At 41.0% G+C, this 23,960-nt stretch overlaps 1 protein-coding gene across 1 annotated transcript; it reads right to left on the bottom strand.

Annotated features, from left to right (window-relative positions):
* Positions 1-2,116: 2,116 nt before the first annotated feature.
* On the bottom strand, positions 2,117-21,795 carry wdfy2 (WD repeat and FYVE domain containing 2). Its single transcript, XM_073473214.1, has 12 exons — positions 21,488-21,795; positions 19,001-19,068; positions 16,848-16,921; positions 15,241-15,295; positions 13,943-14,093; positions 12,515-12,627; positions 10,968-11,094; positions 9,797-9,902; positions 7,705-7,806; positions 5,021-5,151; positions 4,805-4,913; positions 2,117-3,426 (listed from the first exon to the last, which is right to left on the bottom strand). The coding sequence occupies exons 1-12, from the start codon at positions 21,622-21,624 to the stop codon at positions 3,397-3,399; spliced, it is 1,203 nt and encodes a 400-aa protein (XP_073329315.1). The 5' UTR covers positions 21,625-21,795; the 3' UTR covers positions 2,117-3,396.
* Between the last annotated feature and the right edge of the window lie 2,165 nt (positions 21,796-23,960).

Below are 23,960 nucleotides of genomic sequence, written 5' to 3'. Positions count from 1 at the left end.
TGCAGCTGGCCTCAGATATAGATACATATAATGTGTTAAGGTAGTGGTGCTCTAACAGCTTCACATCTCCTGTGTACTGTTTTTAAACCTTTAAAAGGACTACACCAATGATTTTGCATATTCCTGCCCGCATAAATCCCACACACTTTACATGATCGCACATATCTTCAGTTTTTTGTAGTTTATCTAATATTCCAGGCAGCCACAGTTTGGCTCAAACTGTGCACAAGGCAATCAAAAAAGAAAAGTAAGAAATGTACCATGATAAGCAGTTAAGGAGCTGAATCGTCAGAAAAACACTGGTATGGTCCTTTAAGGTGTCGCACATGTACCTTTCTGGGCAGCTGTGAAACTGCTGGATGACGTCTTTAACACAGCCTTATCTTTACTCTCAAGATGAAACATCTTTGGAAAATATTTAGTGGGTTTGAACATTAGAGGAGTTCACTATCTGATTACATTAAAGCACAAACACAACAATCAAATGTTTCTCTTTTTCTCTTCACAGCAGCCATTTGTGACATTTGCTTGGTCATTCCAGTGCATTGACATAAAGCCATTATACAATATTAAACAGTAACGATGAGAACAAAATCAAAGTGTTCATTAGTTTTCTTTCAGTCCTGATACGTGTGTGCATGTGCTGCCACTGATTAGCTCGATGATATGTCAGAAACATTAAGACATCACTTCTAATAATAAATAAGCTCGTAAAACAGCTGACAGATCAGCCAGCAGTCTGATTGGTTCATTTACAGATTACAAACACTGTGTGTACTTACAGTTTCATCTACAGTCAAATCAATTTTCTCTGCATTGATCTCAAACTTTTGATTATCCACACGTTTTCTATCAACTGAGAGAACGAAATGTTTCCCCTCAGAGTTTCACACATTTATCCCACATGAAGATTTCAAAGACCAAATCAAAGGTTAAACATTCGATGGGATCAATTTATACACATTTCTCTACACTTTAGCCTGACGTATGTTCATAACCTCTACTATAGTTTAAAGCGAAGTTCTGTGGGTTTGGACCAGATGTTGTCACAGAGCCAGTTTTATGAGGTTAAAGGTGCAATACGTAAGAATTGGCCAACAGGAGGCAGCATATCACCAGAATAACCGCTAACCGCTGCTAATTGTAGCTATCCTTAGCTAGTTAGCTGCGCAGCTAGTGGTCGGGATAGGGAGCTTGGAGTAGTACTATAAGAGAGGACAGGTCAGGGCTAGCTGGTTAGCATGCTAACTTCGGTAGATATCTGTGGAACACTATGCAGAGATGTCTTCTCCACATTCTGTGAATAATTTTACTAATTTTTTGAATGTTGAAACTAATATTATTACATATTGCAGCTTTAAGACGTTTGCTTGATATCTAGTTTTTCACTTGAGGAGACAGAACTGCGCACACATACTTGAGCTGGAAACACCTGCGTAGATCTTCAGATAGCATGCAGTCTGGAGGCCTCCCTGTGTCCACACCTACAAGTACAGCTTCAAATGTTTGTGGCCTTCCACGACCTTCTATGAATTCAGATGAACAGGAGATACTTCCTGAAAGTCTGCACCTCGAGTGGTTGATATGAGCTACAGGAGCCTAAACACAAACTCGTGAAGGGCTCATTTGGGGACATTTAGGGATTTCATGACACGTTCCCTCACTTTCACATGGCTGAAGAACAATTACACAAAATTAAAAGCCACTAATATCATTTGAGGGTGTTCAGAAAGTAGAAGATGATTTCTTTGCCTCGAGTGATGTGAAGCCCCTGAAACCAGGATCAGCTCATATAAATGCACTTTCAGTCCACCCATTAGCAAGACAAGTAACAGCAGATATACAAATGTACTCATGAGCACCATCTACAGGCAAAGACTGCAGCAGCTGCTACAGTGCTGGCACTGGTGCCACCTGCAGGCAAAGACTTACAACTGCATGTTCTCATGTGTCTGTGTGTTTACAGATTGTATATTTTACATTTAAACATGTCCAAAGAGTAAAACTCCTCTCCTCCAAGTGTCACCATGTCTCCTCTGTCCTCAATGACTCTCCCAGTTACTTTCAGCTGAAGAAGGGGGTGTAAGCTAGATTCAATTTGTCCAAAGGAAAAAAAGACATTCATGTTGGTTTAATATAGTAAAAAAAAATCAATTAAATAAAATAATAAATCAAGAATGATTTATATTAAATAGGATGAAAGATGAACAGAAAAAGTCAAATAAAAAATAGGGTGGTGGGACACACAAATGCACAGATTATTAGCTTCGTAGGCTTACTACATTTGGTGCAAAGAATAAAACTCTGGAGGAGTGACTACAGACTTTCTACAGATAACTGACATGTCGAGTGGCCAGTGTGGCGAAAACCAGTTCAGCTCATCTGGGAATCATCGGCTGTCGTCACATGCAGATATCTGTTTATAAATGAGAAGGTTATCATGTTCAATTGTTGTTGAAACTGTTTTAGAGAGCTGTTGGTTATTGCGACACACACACACACACACACACACACACACACACACACACACACACACACACACACACACACACACAGGGAACGAATGAAATTGTTTTTGTCAAATTAAAATTTTGCATTTTACAAGTTGAACTGTGATCATGATTTACTTGTTATTTCGGCAAACAGGTGGTCACATTAAAATGTACTCTGCAGTACAAAGATAGAGGATACTTGATACTTGTTGCCTGTAGGTGGCGCAAGTGTTTGCTATTATTCTCATTGCATGTAGAGGACAACATGCCCACATGAATTCACACTGATGCTGCTGTTACTTTCTTTGCCTGTAGGTGGTGCAGGACGGCAGGTGTAGAACTGATAAAATGGCTTCCTCTCATGGAGCATCTACAGCCTGCTAAACCTAAATGAGAGCGTTTGAGTTTGTATGTGAGTTATGGTCCAGTTCCATGACGTGCTTCACATCGAAGAAATGTAAAGTTTGGGTTCGACGGTGCAGAAAGGTTTCACTCGCTGCTTTGTGAGTTTCCAACATGAAATTGGCAGGAATGCAATGAAATTAAGTAAATAAGGTGTCAATTCCTTACAAAGTCAAATGCCTCAATCCCTCCCAGACACACACACACACACACACACACACACACATACATACAGATCCCCCAGCTGAGGGCAGCCTTCACACAAACAAACACCCACAACTGTCTGTAGCCTTGTGTCAACCGAGGCCGCCCTGTTCCCAGGCCTCGCCGGCCTGCTGTGTCCTCACTGTGAACGTGCAACAGCCACTGTTAAATATTATCCAGATCACATCGATATTGTTGGAGAAGCTTCTCTCTTTCTCTCCCAATTGCATCTGCTGCCGTGAAACCATCACAGTTTGGTGAACAGAGCTTCCTGTTGACTGCTGCTCGCCCACAGACCTCAGGACACCACAGGAGACATGTCCCATAACTGCACAGAGACACAGAATCAGTCTGTTAATCAAGAAGCTACAAGAGACATTTCAGTCAATTCAATCTAAATGTTCAAACACAGATGAGACAATAAACAGTCCGAAACAATCAAAGCATGTGTTTAGATCTGACACTCATAACGACGTATTGAACTTAATCCTATTTTTTATCATTTGAATTTTTAAACACTGTCAGGTGTTAAGTGTTGCAAGGCCTCTGAAGCAGGATTCAGATTAGCAATATTTTAAAACTAAACTAAACCTAAAATTTCTTTTGGGTTAGCAGCCAGGTCTCAACAGAAATAGTTGTTCTTCTTGGTTTCTTCTGTCTGTAGCTGTGATCATGGAAGAACCTCCACACTCTTCACTGATTATTTCAATAACAGTAAATATTTGAGCTCCATTTGGATCTATCTATGGCTGACATGTTAGCAAACAACTACTGCCCAACCAGAAACAGAGCAACACGGTCAGCACACTGAAATCACGTTGAATGTAAGTCTGATTCACTCTCTCGTTTATTTTTCAACAGCTGTAAAAATATCTCCACTTCCTTCAGCAGCTACCTGTGAGCTGTGTCAGCTGTTTGGTGCTGAGCAGTGAGTATATCAGAGCTGCTGAGCGCTGACACTCGACCACACAGTCTGTTATCCTTTTTCAACAACATGGAACTAGTTCTCTTCCAGTTTGCACACCTCATTTTAAACGGAAAAGTTGGTTCTCAGCTGGAACCAAAAATAGCAGCTATTCTTTGACCTGAAGTGGGCGTGTCCTATTCAACAGGTCATTGTGCATCGGGCTCTTTTGATGACGCGTTCTTGATTACAATGGCTCTACTCAGAACTGGTGCAGGCTGGTTCTTTTCATAGCATCGAGTTTGAAATCATCAGTACTAGAACCAGAGCTTATGTGGTATCAAAGGGGCAAGAGAATCAAAACCGAAGTGCTTCAAGTGATGCTGTCACACACAATGGGCTCTATTTAGACGGTCTATAGTGCACGGTCTAAAGCACAGCGTGTCAGTGCGCTTAGGGCGTGTCCAAGTCCATTTTGCTTCCTACCAGAAGTAGAACAGTCTGGTAAGTTTAGATAAATGACATCACTTTACTGTAATACAGCCTTTAAAACCAGGAAAAGACAACATGTCATATCACCATATAACCATATCCAAAGACCACATACGGTCACCTGTTACTATAATGATATATATCATATATAATACCCAGCCCTAAAAGAATCCAAACCAAATTCTTCAATCAAGTTTTTAAGAAGACTCAGGCTGGATTACTTATCAAGTAAAGTGAGAATTTCTGTGTGTGTGTGTGTGTGCATGTCTTATCTGAGCCTCATGAAGACACTGTTTGTTCCCATACAGACCTTGATAACCTTGTCGGTGCCAGAGGTGAGCAGGTTTCCAGTGGTGGGCTCATAGTGCATGTAAACAATGCTGTGCTTGCTGTCGTGGAAGGTGGCCGTGGGCGCTCGACTGGAGGACACAAAGGGAACACGGCAGACTTTACTGTGAGCGCTGCAGAGAGCTGAGAGCACAAAGGGCCGGTACACTAGCACAACAGAGCACTGATTGTTACTCACTCCTCGTCAGTGATGGACTCGTGGCAGCTGTCACACACACGCACCTCGAACTCGAAGCCCATGAGGGGGATGGTGGAGCGCTTGGATGAACACTTGCCACACACGGCCTGGCCACACTTCCTACAGTGATGCTGGGAGACACAGGCGGACGTCAAAATGTGGTCAGCTTTGATTAGCAACAGGAGCCGCAGAGTACAGGTGCAATGATTATTATCTATCATCTATTAGTTCATTAGGTGTCAACTAGTCAATTAACATGCAACAATTTTGGTAATTGATTCATCTTTTGACTGATGAAAAAAGTGATAATTCTCTGATGTCAGCTTGTTAATTGAGAATATTTTCTGGTTTCTTTCTTCCTGTGTGACAGTACACTGAATATCGCTGGGTTGTGGACAAAACAAGACATTTGAGGACGTCATCTTGGGCTTTGGGAAACACTGATACACATTTTCACCATTTTATATAATTTATAGACCAAATAACCTATCACTAACTGAGAAAATAATCAACAGAGGTTAGCAGAAATCATTGTTTTGCAAGTCACAAGTAAATCTCCAGTACTGGCTGTGAAGTGCTGAGACAAGTTTTTAACTTTGTGTCAGGTTTCGAAACATCTCATTACACTGTACACTCTTGCAGATGAGATGTACCTTGGTGTGCTTCTCCTCTGACACATTTACTGAGATGAATGCTTTACATGCTGCCGTCTATTGTCATAAAAGTGTTCCCTCGAGTTCATAAACATCAAATTCAAGTACAATACAGACTTTCTAGACCCAAATCCCTCACATTAAATGCAGAGTTTAAGACGCTTCAAGGTCAATGAAGCTCAACTGTGCTGCAGAAAACAGCAGGAAACACATGCACACAGCAGAGCACAGCAGATTTACTAATGTTGAGTAAGTTCACTTTCTGTTTCTGCATAAATTCTCCTGAAATTCACAAACTTTCAAGGATTTCAAGCACCCGTGGGAACACTGGTTTCCATCTGAATGCGATCATCTGCTGTGTCATCTGGTTCAACAAACACACATTCTCCTCTCAGCTGTGCAACATGATTGGCTACTGTCAAACCGGTTTAAAGTACAGAGCTGTTTCTGTTGTCATCTTTGGCCTTCAGTGGAAATATCAACAGGTCAAAGTGACCAGTTTAAACACCTGAATAAATGATCTTATGATTTTGTGATCGTGTTATATTTTCAATTGATCTTCCTCCATCTTCATAGCATCACTATCTACTGACATTCTCAGATGGGTGCTGCTCACAGAGCTGCTGTTCTGGTCCACCCTCCAGGTTTTTTGTCTTTACGAGCAAATAAACAGAAACATGGAGTTCATCTCCAGAAACACCGACGTGACACTGCTGCAGAATGTCCCTGAAGATTGCTGTGCAGTCAAAAAATGGCCATTACTGTGTCCATAAACTCACAAACACACACACAAACACACACACAAAGAAACACTCAGCTGAAAAGGGTAACCACAATATGAAGCTGTTCCGGAGAAGGAGACAATAAATCAGTCACAGGATGTTTGCGGGCCGTTAGTACACTGCCTGGCCAAAAACAAAAAGCCACTACCTGGATTTAACTCAGCAAATAGATAAGAGCCTTCCATTGGATTATTACTGCAGTGATTAATATGTTTCAGCTGGCAACAAGTTATTTAACCTTAACTGATGCAGTGAGTAGCTTCTCATTTCTTAAACAACCATGTCGGAAGACATATCCTGTGGTCGTGGAAAAGATGTTACTCTGTTTCAGAAGGGTCAAATTATTGGCCTGCATCAAGCAAAGAAAACAACTAAGATTGTTGAATCTACTAAAAATGGATTTAAGAACTGTCCAACGCATTATTAAAACCTGGAAGGACAGTGGTGAACCATCATCTTCGAGGAAGAAATGTGGTCGGAAAGAAATATCAAATGATCGTGATCGGACATAAAAAATCAACAGTAGAACTCACGGCTATGTTTAATAGTGAAAGTAAGAGCATTTCCACAGACATAATGTGAAGACAACTCAAGGGATTGAGACTAAACAGCTTTGTAGCCTTAAAACCACTAATCACTGAGGCTAATTAATCTGCTAGGGAGCATAAAGGTTGGACTCTGGAGCAATGGAAAAAGGTCATGTGGTCTGATGAGTCCAGATTTACCCTGTTCCAGAGTGATGGGCACATCAGGGTAAGAAGAGAGGCGGATGAAGTGATGCACCTTTCATGCCTAGTGCCCACCATACAAGCCTGTGGGGGCAGTGTTATGATCTGGGGTTGATTCAGTTGGTCAGATCTAGGTTCAGCAAAGTTAAGTGCCCAAAAAATGAGGCCAGCTGACTACCTGAATAAACCGAATGACCAGTTTTTTCCATCAATGGATTTTATCTTCCCTGACGGCACGGGCATATTTCAAGATGACAATGCTATGATTCATCGGGCTCAAATTGTGAAAGAGTGGTTCAGGGAGCATCAGACATAATTTTCACACATGAATTGGCCAGCAGAGTCTAGACCTTAACCCTATGGAGAATCTTTGGGATGTGCTGGAGAAAACTTAACTTTTTTGGCCGGGCAGTGTATGTCTAAACTGTCTAAACTGTCTAAACTTAGTGTTTTGTGTCTGACGATTTACAGTTATGGAACATATTTTATAGGATTGAAATGAATACGGGGTTGTCCAGTACCTGCCGCAGGCCGATCTTCTTACTGTCCCACATCTGCTTGAAGTTCCAGAAGAACGGCTGCTCACACTTCTGACACGAGTCACTGTCCAACCACTCTGGGGTCTGTGCACACAAAGAGATTCTCCTTTTTCAAATGATCACTCCAAATATAAAGACACATTTTAACACACTATTTAAATACCCTGAAAAATTAGTTGTTGTTTTTCAATCTGTCAAGCTATTTTGCTAGAAAACAATAAATGATAATCCGAGCACTTTAATTACAGCTTTTTTAGAAGAGCATTTTTGGAAATACCCCGTTTTGCTTTCTTTCGGAGAGGGATGAAAATACCAAAATATCAACATATTATTTGCAGAAGTGAGGATGTGGCTAGCCTAGCGTAGCTGTCTGATTTACAGAATTCCCACACAAACAGTGTAAAATGACAAATCCCTGTTATAGGGAGAGTTACATGTTGGAACTATTTCTTAACAAACATCAGCTTTCATCTGTCCAGTGCTTCAGGGGGGCACAACCAAAGCTGGCATCCTCACTGTGACGAGACGACTTCAGGATGCTGCACGCACACACACACACAGAATGCTCTTGACTCTTTATCACACAACTCCCCTCAAACACCAAATACTTTTGACTTTTCTGTTGATGTCTGAATTAGATAAGACAACTCCAGAAGTGTGGTAACTGTTATTTTGGACTTTGGACTGAGCCAGGGGAGCAGTTTTGCAGGGTTTTGGTCCAGATTTTGAACTTGCCAACAGATTTTGGAGATCTCCAACAAAAACCCCTAGATCAGACACAGATCACTCCCGAGACCGACGGTTGGTACGTGTGAACTGAACACAATCCACAGTTCTCTCTGACGTATCGCCAGCGCCTGCTGAACATCTAGCGGGCAGAATGTGTGTGTGTACTCTCACTGAGCACAGTCAGGAGCTTTCTGAACCCTCTCAAGTCTGATCAGGCATCTTTTTGTATGAAACAGGCACAATAACAGCATATGGTTTCAACCAGTTTCACTATTTTGGAACTGTGTCCTCTGTGTCGACACTGTGTCGAGTGTTTTATGTTTTCAGTGCAAAATGAATCCTTGCTGCCCTTGCATCCTGAACCATCCTCTCTCTCAGATTCTTCTTTTACTTCCTTGTTTTGTCATTGCAAATCAGCCACAAACAACCTGGACTGTTTGGACCGAGTCCTTCCCGTCTCGCGTGTTCAGACCACAATGACTGCAAGACTCCAGAATACAAGACAGAAAGTTGTGTAGTGTGAGCAGCTGCTGCAGTGCTGTAGCTAACGGGGATCCTAATAAACTAAAGTAAAGAGACATGAGATGCCAAAATGCTGAACTTTCAGATTTGGCATTTTTTTGAAGCAGTATACATTCTGATGAAACATCATCTTTTGATGCCACCACAGCAGAGCTGGATGTTACAGACAGACAGAGGAGGTGGTGGAGGTACAGCAGCTGTGGCGTGTGGATGCTGGGAAATACAACATCCTGACGAGCTGATGTCACAATGCTGTGTGTGTGTGTGTGTGTGTGTGTGTGTGTGTGTGTGTGTGTGTGTGTGTGTGTGTGTGTGTCCCTGGTTGGTTGTTGTAGTGCCAACATCAGGACTGTCCTGATTCTTGTTTTTTAGTGATCTTATGGATTTCTGTTTGATTCGATTCCACAATTTTTTAAAATAGAGTAAGAAACAAAGAAACATTCAATCAAAGAACACAAACAGAATTGACTATCTGGGCCAAATAACAGAGCCTGAGGCACAACAGGATGACACTGAGGGAAAATAAAAGTGACTTTGGGTAAATAAAAAAGCAATCAAGCCGAGCTGACTGTGTGGAGCTGTGTGTGTGATTTTGAGAGAGGAGCTGAAAGAACCAATCTGGTGAACTGAAATGATCTCTACAGATCATTTATTGGAGGGGAGGAGGGGGGTAAACATCAGCAGTTCATCCAACACACTCATCTGTATCACAATGTGTGCACGTCTGAAACTGGGCATGAAAACACACACTACATGTGACAAAGTGTCACAGGTCACAGATTGTGTGTGTGGGGTCACTGTGCTGCCTCCTCGTCTCGCTCACCTCTTGTCTCGTCACGTCCATGTTCCAGATGACGATGCCTCCATCTGAGCTGCAGGAGATGAGCTGACGAGTGTGCGAGGCATAGCACAAGCCCTGAATTCTGTCGCTGTAGGGCGCACACACACACACACACACACACACACACACATACACACACACACACACACACACACACACACACACAGGTATTAGACAATAACATTAGCTACTGTTGCTCTCTGTTCACGGATTCAATTTTAATCCACTCGCATATGGCAAATAAAAACGTGAATAATAAATGTAAATTAATACTAATAATATATTATAAAGCCCCAGTAATCTTCTCGAAGAATTGATTTATATCTTCATCAATAAAATGTCAGAAAGTAGTGAAAAGTGCTAATCATAAGTTCCTGAAGCCCAAGATGAGGTCTTCAAATCACTGTTTTGTCCGACCGATGTTCCGTTTTATAAAACACGGAAGAGCAGCAAACATCTGAACGATAAATGTAGTATCAATGTAGTTTTCAATACATTTCTGATTTATCCACTAACTGACTAATTGTTCCATCCATAAATTGAACATGTCAGCTAACATAAAGGGTAAATATCAAATATCCAGTAAATAGGAATGAAAGCAGAGTCCCAACTTAATATCTTGATTTCTGTTGGTGCACTGTCTGACTTATTATGGGATTCACTGGTGAGGAGGGGTCATTCAAAGGCAAAACAAGTCTGTGGAATAACTCTCCTTCTATTATCATGTTCCAACTTCCTGTTCGACCGTTTTCCTCTTCTTGCTCACCAGGTGCCACACTGTGCACAATAAAAGGTCCTGTCATGTGTGAGTAATGATGATAGTCATAACATTTGCATAAACGGAGACCTACTGTTACACATCTGTGTCTGAAAAGGGCTCATTTGTTGAAGTGATGTCCTCTTAGTAATCACATATACATATAGGTCTCTGCTACATTACGTTTTGTAGAATAAGATGCATGTCAGAAAGAGGCTGTAGTCTGCTGGATATTTTAACATTCCCTCAGAGAAAACTATGAACCTTTCAAACACAATACAACAGTGGAAACAGTCAAGAACAGTCTATCAGCACAAAACAGACAATGACAGCTCCTCAGTGTTGTCCACCAGCTGAATAAGAGACACGTTCACAGCGGACGTCTGTGGGTCTTACTTGTGTCCCTGCAGTTCGATGGCGGTGCCTTTGCGTCCTCCGATGTCCCACATGATGATGGAGTGGTCTGAGCTGCCGGAGAACAGCACCCTCTGGACCGGGTCCCAGCACAGCGCCGTCACATTGCCTGCAGCACAGCACAGCACAACATTCAGACACACACATACAAACACAAATATGTGAACAAAACACAACAGCGGCACTTCACACAGAGGTCTGTTCACACGAGAGGCCAAATGTCATCACAGCTCTGAGGAAGTGTACGTTTAGTATCGGCTGATCATGGTGTCCACAGGGACATTCAGAAACTGGGCTGGTGTCCTCAGAAGACTTGTTTCATTAAGTTTAAGTTAAGTTAAGTTTTTCTTCTCTGACTGATTTTATTTGTGTTGAACCTAAAGGCTGATTTGTTAACGTACAATATATCATTTGTTCTCACGTCGTCTGTTTTTCTGAGTACTGATATGACAGTTAATCATTAATAATTGTCACTGAATACCTGAGTGTGACAAGAAAACCTTTTACTAAACTCAACATTATTGTCTCTGAAGTCATCTCAAAACTAATTCAGATGTCTTTTTATCCTTTAATTCCAACCATCAAGCATATTCTTTAAATCCTATTGAAGGCACCGTGAAACATCACTGCCTCCTCTGTTCGATCAGATTCTACAGCGACAGTTGCAGAAGATTTTGCAGAAGAGTTGCAGAGATTTTTGAGCCCTGGAGATGGTCTAAGGATCAATAAATCAATAAAATTGGTTTGATTTGATTTTGAGCTGGAGACCATCAGGGACTTAAAGTCCCTTTTTATATGCTTCAATAAATCTGCAACCTGTCTGCAACTTTAACACAGCTGCTGTATGAATCCTGGTGGTTTATGTGAGCTTCCTCCAATGTTTCAGTAATTAAAGACTTAATTTTTCTTTCCCTTTCCCTCCTGAAAAAAAGCTGTTCCTGGCAGAAAAGCTGTAGTAATTGGCTGTTATTTATCATGCTTAAATTGTTGGGGCTTTTTGTTTGTAAAGGAATTTTAAATACAACAGTTTATAGATAACTACTACAAGTATTGGTACGTTTTTGTGATTTGCACTCAGTAACAGCTTGTCTCTCTCTCGACCACACAACGAAAACATTCTTGTTCATTTACAGAAATGAATCAATGTTTCATTTCTGCAGAAAGGATCGGGGCTTTAGAGGTAGCTGCGAGGCAATTTCTGTGATTTATATTTGTACAGACACCATCAGAGCAAATATTGTGCAGAGATCAATACATTTGTTTCTCAGCAGTGATGTAGCTCATGTGCTATAGAAGAGGCTGAGAGCTTCATCGATAATATATGTGTTGGGGCTGCAAACATCACATTCAACATGGACAAATCTATTGATTATATTATTAATAGACTCATTCTTTAGGCTACAAGATGCAAGAAGATAATAGAAAAAAATGTCCCTGAGCTCAAGATATTCAACACTGGAGAGAATCAGCAAAGTCGTAACTTTAGCACTCCTGTGTTTGTGTGAGTGTGTGTGTGTGTGTGTGTATACCAGTGTGTCCCTTGAAGGTGGTGACCAAGCTGCAGTTGTCCTGCTCCAACTTCAGGATGGTCACCTGACCAGACTGGTCCCCTACGAAGGCGTGTCTGGTCTCCACATCAAACCTGAACAAGATGAAGGTCAAAGAACAACAAACTGGGTCCTGCTGAAAAACTACTGGTGCATCTACTGGATCTTAATCTGCTACCACTGCACTTTCATCTGAGCTGCACACTGACCCAGTTGTGTTTATGGGTGCAAACGACTGTATAAAATGTGAGATTTGAGTCAAAGCTATCTGTAGTGGCAGCAGATGATTCTCAGCTCTTTCACTGGACATTTACCCAGAGCCTTCCTCTGACCTGGTTCAGTCACTACAGACCATATTCACAACAGCACTGTCTGCAATGTACAACCCGAATAACCTCATTACCATATCCACTCTTAAAAAACAAAATCAATACAAATACAGTTACAGGAAACTGAGATGATATGCCATATACCATTCTTTAGCAGTGAGCACAGAACTGGCAGCTTTATGTTGTCGTTGTCACATTTCTTTGACTAAAGTTTGTGACTGGCCTGTTGATGAGCCTCACTCGTCAAAAAGTCTTCTACCTTCTTGTCATTTTGCTGTTTCTATACATTTTTAGCATCTGTTGTTTCCACATAAATGAGATTCATCTCAGCATTGCTGTAGTTATGTCATTTATCCCCAGGTCACTGCCTGCAGTGGTTCTGTGCTCCTCGGGGAGGAGCTGCCCCATGGCTTCACAACTGTGATGCCTTTAATCAAGCTTCCATTTAAAAGTGATGTTTAGATGTTAGGTTACATTTAACATCAGTTAAATTACAGACAGTTAATTACAGTAGAATGAGGCTCTGTTCAGTGTGTCAGTGCAGAAACAGCCTCATCGTCACATCTGTAGCCAGTTCGACCAAAAACATGGAACTGTCACTGCCTCTGCTCTCACTGATGTTGTTGCCATGCTAACGCACATGTAAACATGTACAGACTAACACGTTAGCATGTATCGGCTGGCAGGACATCAGCAGTCTAATGAGCTCAGGCTCATTGGTATGGATCAGTGTTGCTGCTGAGCACTCACAGCCTTTCATCTGGCCATTACAGAAACCTACTCAGACCGTTTCCTTGACAACGGCATGACTGATGCCTATTGTTAGCCCTTCCCATTTGTACGAACTAACTGGAAGCTAATCTCAATTGCCCTGTCTTCTGTTGCTGTGGCCTTAAAATAGACTGCTGTCATAATAAAAGGCAGAGATTTTCTCACAGTCCAGAGCACCAAAGATGGCTCGTCACTTCCCATCGGTTACGTCTACTCCACTCCATTTAGCAGGAAGCTTAGCTGTCAGGTTCATTGAGCAGACTCAAGAGCCGAGTAGAACAAAAACAGAGCAGGAGCAGTTAAAGGATACTGTAGTCCTGAGACCCAGGCGGCGGTGCGATACGTTCCCAGCTGCTGGCCGCTCTCTGAGCAGTGCCAGGTGAAGTTTTTGTCCTGGCTGGTGCTCAGGAGCCACTCCATCTCCAACACAAACAGTACCACGGTCACTCTGCCCAGATGGGCTGCACACACACACACACACATGCACACAGAAACACAACACATGAGTTCATTTTCACAGGTAGGATGGTGTCAACTATTTAAAACAGAGCAAAACAGATATTTGAAATGTACAGTATCACACATGACACATATTCAAGAGTTTAGTTGTAATATGACTCTCGTTCCCAGGTTTGTATCTGCATTCATACAATAAAAACATCAGATGTCGTTGATGCCGTAAAGGAGGCAGGTGCAGATCAATCAGTCATACTCACACAGGCTGCACAGTGTTTGAACCATTAAGTGCAAAGAGCTGAGCAGACTTTAACAGCAGTCAAATGGCCTGTTACTGCCTGTGAAATAAAATATACACTGCTACATCGCATGTTCCAGACATTATAGAGAAGTGACACCTTTAAAAATAAGCTTTCAAAGCCATGAGCCTAATATGTGTCAAAAACCAGGCCACTTACTTCTGTTAAAGATGATGTCACACATGGGGGAACTGCGCAGTATATGTCCATTTTTTTGGCATTTTTTTATCATAGCATCAGTTTATCACAGTCTCTTAAAATAACATACCTTACAGAAACACTGTACATAATAACTAATAATTCCCTGCTTCTCATGGCCAATCCTGATTTCACATTTTTGTAATTCATGAAGAAGTCCCTCACCTGTAGTTCATGCACACCTGCGAGTTAGAAAGGTTCAGATGTAATGAGCAAAGACGGGTGATTTAACATCCCACAGCTCTAATAACATTTGCTTTATTCAAAAACTTTTTCCCTCCTCTCTGAACTGCTGTAGATCATTGTGTCGTCTTCCTCTGAAACTGTCAAAAACGTCTACTCCAACATACAAAACCACGTTTGGTTCTGTAGTCTACACTGCGTGGTTCTACCCAGCTCCAAGAGTTCTTTATCCTCTTCCTCTCTGGGTTTATTGGATCAGACACCAACCTTCAAGGTTCAAACAGCTGCCTACTGTACTGGAGTTTGTAAATGGTAAGTGTCAGTGATCCATCATCCCTAATTTTAAGAAAGACAAGCGAAGAGAAGAGTTCCAAAAATAAACCCAACAATGGTATCTTTTGGTTCTCTTCCAGACATGTGAGACATAAACAGGCTTACACACACACACACACACACACACTTCCTGTCTCACCCTGGTATGTGCGTGCTGGGGTCATCTTATTGTAGTCTTCTGACAGGAGGAACTCCTGAAAGACAGGACATGGAGGGAAATGTTCAGGCTGGCTGAGCTTTGTGAAATACATCTCTAATATGTGACTGTTTATATTTCAGTATGTGCACAGTAACACCTGAACATCACTTTAAAATGTGATTATATTTGAAGCAGAGGCCTTCCTCCTGCAGAAAGAGAAAGGCTCTCCAACTTCACTTTATTAAAATGAAAATGCAAATGACCGAAATAAAACAGTGCAGGCCTGTGAAGAGGACAGTGAAAAGAAGAAGAAGAGCTCTTCATCTGCCACTGTGCTTTCTTCTCAGGCCAACACCCAGTTTAAAAAACACCCTTGTGGTAACTGAACCTTGTGTTCTGAGATAAGTCAAAACAAAACCCGGACAGTACACCACGACTTGTGTCACAGATGTTTCTCACCAGCGGCCACTAGAGACAGCAAAGTTCATTACAACACAGAGTGATGAGGCTGGAGCTAAAGGAAAACCACTGGGTCATTCAATTCAAAATGGGACAGTTTAGTATTAATATATATAATATTAATCTGCTTACTATAATAATTATAATCAATTTACACGTATGCAGCACATTTCTAGATACTCAAAGACACTTTACAAAGGAAACAACAAAAGAAAAGAGCAATAATCCATGAGTAAAGGGAACGTATGAGAAAGGGGGGGGGTGGTGGTGGTGGTGGTGGTGGTGGTGGGGGGGTGGGGTGGATACGTTGGGGGATGAGGAGTCAGTGGAGGTTCTTAAGTTTCTACTTATTACATTAACTCGTAATATTAACATGTGGAAATGTCAGTTAGCCAGTTAGGGTTTGATAGATTGTGCGTTCAAATGGAAGTCATGGTGTTATTCTCTGAGGAACCTGAATATCTACAGCGCATTTCATGGCAGGGCTGTCACAGCATCAGATGTTCACAACACCATTACTGTTGCCAAAACAATTGAGAATAGCGATATTATCACGATATCTACTCGCACAGCTGGTAGAGTATCTTGTTCTCTGTCGACATCTCTTCAACAACATTCTGCGCAGCATTAGTAGCTAGAAACTGTGGTGGTAGCAAGCTAGCTAGATACTGTGTCTTCTTAAATCTGATCCAGACATTCATGTCCCCCTCAGGATCATTATAATGCCTCCGGTCATCAGGTCGAATATTTAAATGTATATAGAGCGTAGTTATGCTACTGCTGAAAATCTGCCTCAGTGAAAATGATGATTCATATCAAGTATCTGACTAAACCTGAGAGAACCATAACTCTCAAAGTAATGAAGGTTCCACCTCTACACAAGAGAAAAGAGAGAATTCAGAGGTTTCCTCTCTCACTGAGTGACAGCTCACAGCGACCTGAGGAAGCTCTCATTCCAGTGAACACACTGAAACATTCCTGCTGCACTGGAGAGCAGCCAGCACTCTGACCAAAATACATACAAATAGAGCTGCATTCCCCTTTATGTGCTAAATATCACAAGATCCTCCTTCAGGTGATTTCTGCTGAAGCAAACAGTCTTTAGAGGAGCTGTGTGTGGAGGGCAGCAGGCTGGAGGTTGGACTTACACAGATACTTCCAGTGTCCATCCCCACGGACAGCCTCCTGGTCTCTGGGTTGAAGGACATACAGGAGCTCGGCGCTGGAGACACAGAGCAGAATAACAGTGAACATCCTGCCTGTACGTATGTGTGCACGTTATTGTTCACTTCCCAGGATCAGTGTGTTTCTACGCTGATGTAATTTCTGTTTCAATGTTATTCTCCTCACATGTTTTTAAAACCACTGACACATTTATATAATGTCTGGAACAAACTCATTCTTGACTTTGAAGACAGAAAAAATATCTTTTCTTTGTCAGCTTTTCTTAGCCGGAGTTTACAGCTCCGTTTGCTGAAGTTTCACACTTCTGTCACAAGTTCACAACTGAGCAAACTAAGAAAAAGGCCATGAGGTGTCACTGAAAGCTCTAGTAGAGCTGCAGTAGGGAGTGGACCTTGAGTTCAGAATTTTTTGGGCACTGTTGGCAACTCAAAAAATGCTTTTTAAAAATTACAATGATATTGTTTAGAGCCTGACTGATATAAACCTTTTTAGGCAGATACTACTAGCATTATCTGAGAGTCTAAATGCGGTAACAATATATTGGTTGATATTCTGTAATTAACTAACACACAAAACCCTTTCTGGAACATTCCTTCAACCAATCGGCTGACATGTGAGATAAAATCAGCTGATATTATCGGCCAAATGTTTGAGTGTGGTTCAAATACAGCATGTGGCTTACAAGCATCATTGAGCTTGATGTGCATCTCCTGTCTGATGTGACCTGGATCAGGAACAGTCCTCCAGCTGTCTCAGCTAGACTGTGGTGTTTGTTCCACTGGAAGGTGTTACTGTTTTAACTCATGACTCAATATAATCTTTATAAGCTAAGTAATCTATATGTCGCCTGTGGGTGTAAATGTGAACATTAATGGTTGTCTGTCTCTCTGGGTGTACCACACCTCTGGACCTGTGTCCCCTGCTGCTGCTCAGAACACAAAGCATCTCTGACAGCTTTACTCTGATCATGAATCAGCGAATGACACGCAGTGACTGATAACATCACATGGGTGTCTGTCATCGTTTCTGCCCGTCCACCAGAGTTGTTAACCTAAAGCAGGGTCAGCAGCAGTTCCCAAACTGTTTTTAGATGTCCTAAAATGCGATGTGGATGGCGGGCGTAAACATAGCAAGTTCTGTGTTTTAAAATGAAAGACGTATGAGTGTGGATGTCGCCTCAGGCAGGGCGTGGTTTTCTGTTGACAGTCAGCCTCGCTGCAGTTCTGTGAAGCATTTTCAGTCTTTTCTCTGCTCACCCTGTTTATTTGAACACATTTTCAGTTAAAATAGGCGACAACATGTCATCTGCATGAGAATCTGCAGCTTCAGGTTTAAAAATGTCTGATAGTGTCTATGAGGAGGCAGGATCTCTCTCAACCGTTGAACCACTTTGGATAACAGCAACCTGTTGCAATTTCCTGGATCTGTCAGCAGAGGTTTAGGAAACGGTTCCAAAGTCACTGCAGTTTGACCTCATTTAAAGCTACCAGATAAACAGATGCTCTTACGTGTATCAAACTCTTCCTGAGATCGACTCAGGAATGAGCTCCTTCTACCCATCTGTATGAACTCCAAGTCATTTCAGTCCTGCCTCAGATAAAAGCTGCTGTAATATATTCCTGACAGTGGTGATTACTTTGTGATCTTTTTCACTCTAATGTCAAAGTGTAAAAGTTTCATACGCACAGCCTCTGCTGCTGCTGTTGTAAGCTACAGATCTTGCTGATGGTAGCACGGGATTTCCTTCAGTTGCACAACTGGTCGCAAACAAGGGCAAACAGTGTGACAGACGTGCAGCACTGCAGTACTGAAGGCAGCACAGTGAAGGATAGTCCAGGAGCAGAATCTAATTTCAGGAGCAATTAAACTCCATGTTTTCATGTCAGTCTGAGCGTGTGTGATTCATTCTGTTAGTCATGACGAGGAGAGACACTCAGAGGAAGGAAGTCAACAACAACAGGGTACTAGAAGAAGTTACATACTCATGTACTTATACTCGTACACATTCATGGCTTATCTGATTACGCTGAACAAGCTGAATAAGCTCATCCTCTGCCTTTGTTTGAAGATATTACAAACAGCACATACAGTCAATAAAGTAAGCAGGAGTACTTACAGGACAGTGTGTGGTGCACACTGGGCCAGTACTGACCGCTGTCTCTCTTCAGCCACACCCGGATCGTCCTGTGGGGTGAAAACATGACATTTAACTGAGGTGCCTAAAGTCTTCACGTGTTACATTGTCAGCCACTCTGAGCTGTGGCTGATCAGTGGGCCGCACTTTTCTTTCATCACCACCCCTCATCACAGAGCTTGTTATCATTAACATTCACATAAAACAACAGCAGGGAAAATGACCTGAGGCAATCAGGCACTGACTGTGGGCCTCCTCCACAATAATATCTGTAGTGCTGTAACCGATTAGAATAATATATTCATAAAAATAAAAAAAACTTCACTCCCAACACTTGCAGGCCTTGTTAAACTGAGCCACCTGAAGACACTGACCGACATACTGAATGAGATGGGGTTCCTGTTACAGATGTGTGTGTATATGAAATAAATTAAATTAAAATCTTTGTATGTTGATGTTGTCAGATGTGATGTGATGATGCTCTCTACTCTACCTCTACACTGTCAGAGCTGTTCAGGGGCTCCCCATGCCTGCGGATGCTCAGAAACATGTGAGCTAACATTTTCTGGTAAGACACCGAACCAGGCCGAGGTCCAGGAGGACTGACAGTCAACTTTTTGATGGACTACCAGTCTCCAAGACTTAGACCCGACCTGATAGCATGTCTTCAATCCTGAGTGGTAAGTCTCTGCAGACACTTTCCATGAGTAATTTTATAGGAAGAAAAGTCAAAATGATCTTATTTCAGCTTCTTAAATGTGAATATTATCATTAGTGTGTGTGTATATATATATGTATATATTTATATATATATATATATATATATATATATATATATATATATACATATACATATACACATATATATATACATATATATACACACATATATATATACATATATATACATATATATATACATACATACATACATATATATGTATATATATATACGTACATCTATATATACATACGTACATCTATATATACATACATATAAACATATATACATACATATATATACACAGACATAACAACTAATCAATAACTAAAGATTACAGGTTTTGGTGAGCATTGACGACGTAACGAACGAGAATGTTGGCTGTGTAGTCTTTATTATGACGTATTTTCACAGTCTGATATTTCATTATTTTGATGACAAACTGAGACTTTCTCAAGTTGAAAAATGATCTAAAATTGACAAATATCATATGTGTGATTAATGACACAATTCAAACAGGATCAAAAAATTATTTGTCTTTCTCTGTCACCACCAGACATATTTTTTAATGTTGTCAGACACTTAGAATAACATCCTCAGCTTGTCAGCCTCCAGTCCAAAACCTTTGGTAGGTGTGACTCATTTCAACATCAAAACATTTAAATAGACAGGCCAGTTTTAAAAAAAATACCAGAATTTCCATTTAAGTAAATGATTGACAGATTAACCAACAATGGAAATAATCGTTAGCTGCAGGCCGAGCTCACATAACTCAGTGACAGCACATGAATGAGTAAATATAAGTAAATATAGAAAACACAGACGTAACGGGTAAAGTGACACACAGGACACACAGCCTTTCAACACACAGAGGCTCACACACACCCCCAGGCACTCACACGTCAATAGACTGAACACACACACAGTCACAGTGGCCCAGGGGAAATTATTATTATTATTATTATTATTATTATTATTATTATTATTAAACTGGGAGGGTGAGGGGAGAAATTGGCCTGCGGGCAGCGGCCCAGTTTGGGGTCCTGACCCCAAAGTTGAGAAACTGCTGTGTCCAGTAAAAACATGCTTTAGCTCCTATACTGCCATTAGAGTCTGTGACTGGGTTCATCTTTCATAGCTAGCTAGCTGAAGTCAGCCGCTATTAATGTTAAAATCTGATTAAAATAAATAAATAAATAAACATGTTTCCAGAGGTGAACTCACAGGGTCAATGGTATAAAAATATTTGTTGATTTTAATCAGATTAAAATAAATAAATAAACATGTTTACAGAGGTGAACTCACAGGGTCAATGGTATAAAATATTTGTTGATTTTAATCAGATTAAAATAAATAAATAAACATGTTTACAGAGGTGAACTCACAGGGTCAATGCTATAAAATATTTGTTGATTTTAATCAGATTAAAATCAATAAATAAACATGTTTCCAGAGGTGAACTCACAGGGTCAATGGTGTAAAAAGCAGCACACTGTCGTTAACCAGCATGACTGTGTCAGCTGACATGAGATGTTTTCTTCTATAACCATGGACCATAAACTGTTGGACCGTCTCTACACAGCCAGGCGGCTTTATGCAGCCAGACGGGGGCATGAGCTCCACCACAGACCGACAGGCGCGGGGATACCACCGGGTAAAAGCAGGGCAGGAGACGGTATAAACTGGGCTTTACAGGCTAATTTGCGGTGCAGCAGCAGCGGCAGCAGCAGCAGCAGCTCAGAGCTCACCTGTCCTCGGACACGCTGATAACACCGTCCTCTTTGGGGATGATGACCGCCGTGCTCACTACATCTTGGAAAGCCTCGATCTTGCTCAGCAGACATGGCTTCCGAGCCTGCGGCTGGGGCTGAATCTCGGCCGCCATGGGTCGGTGGTGCACAAGCCTCCGTCTGCGGTCCCGGCTCCGGGAAACATAACCCACCCCGGTCCGACTGCACAGCCTCGGCTAAAGGCTGCTAGCTTCTGTCAGCAGGTAGCACACGGTGTTATGACGGCTGTCAGAGATGATGTCAGTCAGCTGACAACACACACTCACACCCGCCTACACACCGAGCACTTCCTCTCAACAAAATAAGACTTCCTGTCGAGTCTTTACATTATATTTTCAAAATAATAGCGTCATCTCTGAAATACTTTTTTTTTAAACCACAACTTTCAGAAGTGAATAGAAAAAAACTCTGAGCCTGTTTTAGCAATAACATCTAAAAGTGCAATGCAGCAGAAAGTCATATGAGTGAGTCCTTATCATTACATACCAGGTTATTATTATTCTAATAAGACAATCTTTATAACAGGGTTATAAGGTGCACTTATGGCTTTATTAAAAAGATATTCCAGTGATTTAGTATTACACTTCTCACTCACTTCGCATAAAGTTTGGGGGACTCAGAGAAGACACATACAGTAGATGATGTAATTGTTAATAACTAATTTATTCATGCTTAAAAGTCACATTAAAGGTCATTGCAAAGAACAACTTTTGGGTTTATGGTAGCTGTTGAAAATCCTCCTCCAGAATCACACTTTGTCTTTTTAGCTAGCACTTCATCAGAAAGCCCCTGAAATGGATCATTTTCCTTCTGGGAAAGGGCTGCAGGGCATCTGGACCAAATTCCATTTACGGTATTTACAACTTAGAAACATTTACAGTTGCAGACTTGGTCAGATACTGTCCAGATAATCTATTAACATTTATAACTGCAGATCAGTGAAAGTTGGACACCTGTGATACCAAAGTTAATTACTTTTTATCAACATTTCTAGATGAGTTGGTCATGTATTTAGAAGATCAAACTCAAAGTGTAAATTTAGGCTGTTTGTTCATAAGTCCCTGTTTTCACTGGTCTCATAAATACAGCATATGAAGCCCCTTAGTTCAGGTGCTTTTATTTTGAAGACAAACCACAGGAAGTCGTTTTTTTAAGCGCATTCATGGTAACTTCACAGATTTATCACAGTGACGGGCCTGTGACGGACAAACACAATAATCAAGGCTCTATTGACAACAAGACATAGTACTTCCGGGTATGACTTTCATACTAAAACCATTCCTGACAATAACTCGTTTAGCTAACGTTTATGATCCAATCACAGTATTATCATGAAACAAAATTCACACAGATTATGTCTTCGTGTTGTGTGAATCTGTCAGATCATACAGTATGAAAAAACCTCTCCTCAGGTAAGCTGTCGAAACACAAGGACAATTACTTCCGGTCAAAATGTGTCTGAACTTCAGAATAAAGTTCTAAAACAAGTAAGCTATATATAAAAAACTATGACTAAGTTCTTCAAGGATTTTTTTAAGACACAAAAACACATCTTATCTAAACAACATATTAGATAATATATATATATATATATATATATATTACAAATCTAACAATTCAATAAAGGAACCATAAAGAAGTTGAAATAATAGAGAACGAATTATTTATATTGAGGATATGCAATTTCAGTGTTTACTCTAATCAAGGTGACTAGTGTACTGTAAAGGCAAACCTCAGATCCCCCACTACAAATAAAAGTAATGCCACAATATTAAAACACTCCATCACAAGTAAAAGTACTGCATTGAAATGTAAATATGAATATGTAGATAAGTATTATTAATACTCGCTGTATCAAAGTAAGAAGTACTCATTAAAGACAATCCTTCCTGGAGGGTTATGTTACTGTTTGTATTAGCAGATTATTTTTAAGGATTAACACGCAAAGCCGCATTTTAATGTTGCTGCTGGCCAAGGATGGGCTAACTCAGAATGCTGCATATTATAAGATGATCAAATGTTGTCTATGTAATATCTTAATCTGCAAAGTATCTGACCATAGATGAATGATACAGTATTTGTTCTCAAATACACTGAAGTCAGACTGTGGCACAAGTGAAAGTACTTCAGTATCTCAAATGTTGTACTTGGGGAGTGAAAGACTTGATTAAATGTGGGCTAGTGAATTCTACTTTCCAACACTGCCTCTCACTGTTTGCCATATGCTGAGTTATAACACACCTGGTGTACAGTTTAACACGCCATGATCCCGTTACACCAGCCACAGGAATGATTTTATTGTGAAAATCCTGCCAGTGACACACCGGAACGTGAAGTGTTTGTGTTGCTCCAGAGAACTATGTCAAAGAACTGGCAGTAGACCTTCCTCCTCTCTGCTATCGCCTGTCACCGGATGGTTTCCTCTTATTTT

The sequence above is a fragment of the Pagrus major genome, chromosome 9 (genome assembly GCF_040436345.1).
Source record: "Pagrus major chromosome 9, Pma_NU_1.0".
Taxonomy (NCBI): Eukaryota; Metazoa; Chordata; class Actinopteri; order Spariformes; family Sparidae; genus Pagrus; species Pagrus major.
The sequence above is the reverse complement of the archived record's forward strand: the minus strand, read 5'-3'. Positions and strand labels throughout refer to the sequence as shown.

Coding starts and splice junctions, on each gene's coding strand:
- wdfy2 (XM_073473214.1), bottom strand. CDS start 21,624: ATGGCGGCCGAGATTCAGCCCCAGCCGCAGGCTCGGAAGCCATGTCTG. Junction 16,922..19,000: donor TGTGCACCACACACTGTCCT/GTAAGTACTCCT, acceptor CTGTGTCTCCAG/CGCCGAGCTCCTGTATGTCC. Junction 11,095..12,514: donor CACCTTCAAGGGACACACTG/GTATACACACAC, acceptor GCTGTGCTGCAG/GCAATGTGACGGCGCTGTGC.